Source organism: Rattus norvegicus, chromosome 15 (genome assembly GCF_036323735.1).
Source record: "Rattus norvegicus strain BN/NHsdMcwi chromosome 15, GRCr8, whole genome shotgun sequence".
Classification (NCBI taxonomy): domain Eukaryota; kingdom Metazoa; phylum Chordata; class Mammalia; order Rodentia; family Muridae; genus Rattus; species Rattus norvegicus.
Genome location: NC_086033.1, coordinates 54,909,943 through 54,915,942, shown reverse-complemented (window position 1 = coordinate 54,915,942; position 6,000 = coordinate 54,909,943). Strand labels below are relative to the sequence as shown.

The 6,000-nt window shown below is 47.8% G+C and overlaps 1 protein-coding gene across 2 annotated transcripts in view; it reads left to right on the top strand.

Moving 5' to 3' along the window:
* Positions 1–3,953: 3,953 nt before the first annotated feature.
* Rb1 (RB transcriptional corepressor 1) overlaps positions 3,954–6,000 on the top strand; it is a 131,132-nt gene continuing 129,085 nt past the window's right edge. Inside the window, exon 1 of one of the 2 annotated variants that reach the window (XM_039092994.2) lies at positions 3,954–4,377. In XM_039092994.2, coding sequence (XP_038948922.1) covers positions 4,262–4,377 — 116 coding nt within the window. In that variant the 5' untranslated portion in view covers positions 3,954–4,261. The remainder of the gene's footprint in view (positions 4,378–6,000) is intronic. The other variant, NM_017045.2, reaches the window with a different exon arrangement.

The following is a 6,000-nucleotide window of genomic DNA, read 5'->3' as shown; positions in this document are numbered from 1 at the left end:
CAGTAAAAGGGCTAAACCCAGCAGGCTTCCTTTCTGGAAACCTGAAAGCCTCTAAGATGTATACACATGAGGGAAGTGATTCCTGCTCCGGAGTCCACCTCGAGAGGACCCGAGTTCTTCAGAGGCCAGTTGTTTCCCATGCTCTCTGAGCAGGGACTGTTCATTCTTTCAATCTCCCAGTTGTCTTGAACTGATACTTTTGGAAAGTAAAACAAAAACAAATTGTTAGACTGGGCGTAATTCCAGCACCTGGGAGGCTGAGGCAGGAGAGCTGCCAGGAATTTGAGACAATGGGCTACAGAGTGAATTCCAGGACAGCTCTGGCTATGCCATGAGATCTTGTCTCAGAAAAACACAAAGAATTGCCAGGAAATTAAGTGAAGACAAATAATAAAGACGCAGTAAATATAAACTTAGATTTTTTTCTCTGATTAACCAGAAATAAAATTACATTCAGCAAATAAAACTGGGGCAGATGTAAAATGGAAAGAAGAGAATTACAAAAATAACATTATTTAATGTGTCCATACCGGTAAGTACAGATAATGTGAGGAGTGAGCTGTGTTCTTTGCTTGTTAAATGAGATATTTTAGCTACATGTTGCTTAGACTGATGACATGCAACTTGAAGGCAAGGCATAGCTAAATTGTTTCTTTATTTTATTTTAACAACACTCTCAAAACTGCAGAAACCTTTCTCTCGAGGTATAAAGGCAAATGGGAGAACATACTTCAGTCACTAACTGTAAATTTCTTTCTCTTATGCACGTGGGTGTTTTGCCTGCATGTATCGTCCTGTGCCACGTGCATGCTCAGAGCCCGTGGAGGCCAGACAAGGGCTTGGAGTCCTAGAACTAGAGGTGCAGATGGTTGTGAGCTGCTATGAAGGTGCTGGGCATCGAAACTGGGCCATTTGCAAGAGCAGCGATGGTCTTACTAATCTGTCCAGCCCTGGGCAGCAAGCTTTTCTCCACAAGGAAGCAAGGCTTTATTTTAAAATGTTATCCTTAGCCTTTCATCAACATCCTGTTCCAAAAACTGGCTCACAGGATTAAAGCTATATTTTAATTGTTTTTAAACAGTGAAAGAAAGAGATTCTGGTCCATTTCTGAGTCCAGAGTCTCTGGCCTGGTGTGGATTTGTGAATTTTTGTTGTGAGGTTTATTTTGGTGGAAAGTAAATATTCAAAATGGTTAGCAAACCCTTAACTAATTTCTTTCCACTTTGGACATATAGTTATCAAATTTGATGCCTTTGTTGCCATTCCTAAGAGCTATGGCTACAAATAAGTAGGAGACTGAATTTATTTTTATTTTGCAGTACTGGAGATTGAACCTGGTGTTCATACACACCAGACAAGTGTACTGACTTACATCCCAGCCTGGCTCCACTTTTTTTAACTTTTTTTTTTTTATTTTGAGAGAGGGTATTATTGTGAACTCACTCTTGGACCCAAAGGGGTCTTGAATGTGGAATCCTTCTGTCTCAGCCTCCTACTAAATAAATGAGACACTACAGTTCTCAGGAGAAACCCACAGGGCTTTAATTCTTTGGAATAATTTCTGTGACTATTGTGAAATCTACTACTGTTACTAATGCATTACAGATGTGTGTCTTTTACTGACAAAGTGAGACAGGATCTTTTTTTTTCAAAAACCACTATAAGATCCAAAAGAAATGACAAAATGTTTACTTCCTTGATTTAGCTGTGAATTTTCAAAACAAGGCTCAATTAAAAAATGAAAAGGACTTTGAAAATACCAATAACTATTTACATTCTTACAGCTTCCTACTTATTCTGAGTAACAAGGGGCAAACTCACCTTCCAGTTTCCCTGGCATGTGACAAAAGCACAGCCATCCTACCCACCAACACCCCACGCAAGCTGAAGGCCACCTGAAGACCTCTAGAGTCTGAGTAAGAAGGTGTCCAAAACCAAGGACCTGGATGTTTCCATGTGCCAAACTACCAGACACACAAACACTTTAAATGCTTTGTCAAATTCTTTCCCCGCCTCCATTTCTCCTTCTCTACCACCAAATCCCCTCCTCAACCCCTCTACTGGGCTACATTTCTGGCCCTGCCCCATTTATTTGCCCCATTTTTTTGAAACAGGTTTTGGCATTTGTAATCAAGAATTGAAAAATCTCATTTGCAAGCTTATTGATGAACTAGGTTCAAATAAAACAAGTCTTATCTACACATGGAGTTATAATTCCCCAGCCTTTCCTTGGCTGTCCTATGTTCTAATGTGGCCAATGCCTTAGATTCTAAGGCTGTGATGATGTATGAAATTTTGCCTTCTGTCTCTTGTCTCCTCCTCTCTGTCTGTCTCTCCCCTGTCCCATGTGTGTGTGTGTGTGTGTGTGTGTGCGCGTGTGTGCGCGTGTGTGCGCGTGTGCATGTGTTTCTGGGTTTTGAAATCCCAGTTCCTCACATGCTAGGTAAGAATTCTATTATATTCCACACTTATTTTTGCTTTTTATTATAGGAATAAACTTACTTAGTTGCTCAGGTTGGAGTTCAACTCACTCTATAGCCAAGGCAGGACTTAAATTTGTGATTTTTTTTGCCTTAGCCTCAGAGCATTACAGCCTGAGCTACCAGGTCAACTTTGGTCTGTATGTTGAAAAGGGGTTATGGAGGAAATATTAATTCCAATGACTTCTGACACACATAGCTGACCATCAGCTTGAGGTCAGTACCAGCAGAGATGACCAATCACCCGCTCTGTTACATGTCTGAGGGCCCAGGTTCTTTTGCAGCTTGCCACAAATTACCACAGGGGCATCAGTTAGCAAGTGTCACATTCTCTGATAATTTTGAGGCAGGACTGTCATTTTTTTCAGGCCCCCTGCAGTCTATCCTGTATCTTCCTCAAACCTAGACTGCATGTAACCTAAGCTCTTGCCTAAATCTGGGACAAGGTGAACTCAACTGCTATTTTAATTCCATACATTCTCGGTGGCTGCATCAGGGCCTGGGCTCAACCTCCTGACTAACATTTGCTTCACAGGCTTCTGAAGTTAGGCAGGACTGACAATTGAAGGAGGTCTGTGTATCCTTCACACATGTCAAGGCAGAGAATAAGCCCAGGTTTGCAACCTACCCAATGAAGTTCCTGCTTCCTCAGCTTTTGCTCAGCTGTTCCAAGATAGTTTACACCGGAACAACAACTGCTTTTTATTCACTGCACCTCAGTTAGGGAGTTGTGTGGCAACCACCAATAAGGACTGGCAAAGAGAGAAAATTACGTTGACTGACGCGTAAAAACTGTAACTAGAAAAGATAGTTGCTGAGCCAGCTTTTGGTGGCGGTAGTTCTAGTGTGCTCTTTCCCCGTGTCTGTGCGTTGGTGATATGGTGAGTCACCAAATATTACTTGGGTTTGAGTCCTCTGCCACCGACCGGCTATGTGACACAGGTAATCAACTCTCCGAACTCCCATTTCCAACACGCAAAGTGGAATGCTGGCCTCCCCAGTTTGACCGGCTGTCTCTGAGAAACAATTATGAAAGGGGGCTGGATCGCGCGCATTAACACGGCAAACTGGTTTCTGCTTTCTTTTCAAACGATTTTGTAAACGATTTTTCAAAGTTGGGTCCGCCTGGCAAGCTGATTTTCAAAAGATCCTTTCCCGTTAAGATCTGTCGGGCTTGGACCGCGCCTCCAGTTTCCACATCAAAAGACTTACTCCACACTTCACTCTGTACATCGACTATCTACCCTCGTCTCCAGAAGGCCAGTAATGGCCCCACCCTGGACCGCCCACCCCGGCCGAGCCCACCTCCCACTGGCCGGGCACGTTTGTTTTTGTTTTGCCGGCCGCGCGGGCCGGTCGAGGGGCGCGCCCTGTCCAGCGTTCTCCCAGAGGCCGCGGCTCCTAGGAGCCGGCCCGCCCCGCCTCGGCTGGCGCCGCCCACGGGGACGACGCGGGCGGAGACAAGCCCGGGCAGGCGCGGCTTCCCTGCGGCTTCCCGCCCGCGCCCTCGCTCTCGCCCGCCGCCGCCGCCACCGCCGCCCCGGTTCCCCACTGACGCCCGCGGCCCGCGAGCCTCGCGGACGTGACGCCGCGGGCGGAAGTGACGTTTTCCCGCGGTTGGCCCGGCGCTCGGTTGCCGGGCGCGTCCGGTTTTCCTCAGGGGACGTTCCCATTATTTTTGTAACGGGAGTCGGGTGAGGACGGGGCGTGCCCGGCGTGCGCGCGCGCCCGCCTCCCCGCGCGCCTCCCTCGCCTGCTCGCGCCGGCCCGCGCAGCGCGTCATGCCGCCCAAAGCCCCGCGCAGAACCGCGGCCGCCGAGCCCCCGCCGCCGCCGCCGCCGCCTCCGGAGGACGACCCCGCGCAGGACAGTGACCCCGAAGAGCTGCCCCTGATCAGGTGAGGAGCGCGGCCGCCGCGGGCCGGAGAGAAGGGAAGGGAAGGGCGCGGGGACGCGGGGCGCATCTTGGCGGGGACGCCGGGCGCATCTCGGCGGGGCCGGGCAAGCGATAGGAGCGGCGCCCGGGGTCCCCGGAGTCCCCTCGGTCCCCCACCTCCGCGGGACGGCGGCGGCGCGGTGACACGGTCCTGGGCTCGCGGGCGACGGGGAGGGCATCCCGAAGGGGTCTGGACTGCGGCTTGACAGGTGTCGGGCGGGTGGGGCTCCTGCTCCCGAGCGAAGTGACAGGTGCAGGCTCTACTCCAGCGACGCCCAGGCGCGGAGCCGGCGGGTCCTGGAGAGCCCCGGTCAGACGCAAAAACAATTGAAATAAATATTAAAACAAAAAAAAAGTCGACCGATGTTTGTCTTCTTTCTTCCTCCTTTTTTTTTCTTCCGTGGAGATCCGGAGCACCCCCGGGGTGGGTTGACTTTCTGTTTTGCAGTCCGGCGATGCAACAGTTGGGAGCCTTTCCCACTGAGTTTGCGCTGCATTGGCAGCTTGGTCCTGGGAGAGGCCAAGAAAAGCCTTGTAGGCGAAGCGCAGGGTCGTGGGTGTCAATTGCTCACGGGGTCCTCAGCTCCCGGGCTTTGTGGGGGTTTCTTTAGAACAATGCTTTGAGGCCCCGGGGATTTAAAGCCATCTGTGGAGACTGGTGGAGCATAGAAGAACTGGTATGTGGGCAAAAGTTTCAGGAGACATTTAAATGCAAGGGCTTGAAAGTTTCTAAACTTTGTTCCCTTTTTTTCAGGGTAGAGCTCTTCTTGCGTGCTGATTGGCCCGCAGCATGCTTCATTATTTCTTGCCTTTTGCCTTTGAGCAAAAGGTGCCTGTCCCCACCCCCCATCCCACTCCCCTTTTTGTTCTTTGGTACTATGTTGTCTCAAAGAACCTTTCTCTCCATTTATTAAATGGAATCTAAACTTAAGTTCATGTGGATCCAATAAGAACAACGGAGAGATATTTATTGTATTTCAACATTTTATTTTTCTTGACTGTGCTACTGTTTGATTAAGTAACAGAAATTGAAACAATATGATTGTTGTTATCGCCAACAGTAGTTTTATTTTGAGAGTATAGATCCATTGTATTGTAGTATGGGAATTGTTTTGTCTCTCACCATCCTTCCATTTCTAGCCCATCATTAAGTCCCTGACTTTATTTTTTTTAAGTACTCTGACTCTGTAACCCAGGCTTGCCCTGAGCTTTCTATTCTGCCTCAGCTTCCCAAGTTCTGGAATTGTAGGCACTCAGCACCCTGATGCACAATCAAGCTCCTTTCTTCCCATTGAGCATCAAGTCTCCTTGTGTGACCCAGACTCTTAACCGAGTTAAGGTCAAATCCTAAGGGACTGAAATGATTTTGGAAATTGCTTGTCTAAGTCTATTAAAATTCATATTAAATGGATTTTCTTGTGGATCAAATAAAAATCATGTTCTTAGAAAATAAATATAGAATAAAAACTATGTTTGGAGACTGTTCCAGGGAAAGAGTTTGCTTTTGTTTCCAATTAAACTCTGATGTATCCAGTGTGTGGAGGTTTCCCTTTTAGAAAAAGCAGTATCCTGTATTCTAAAGATT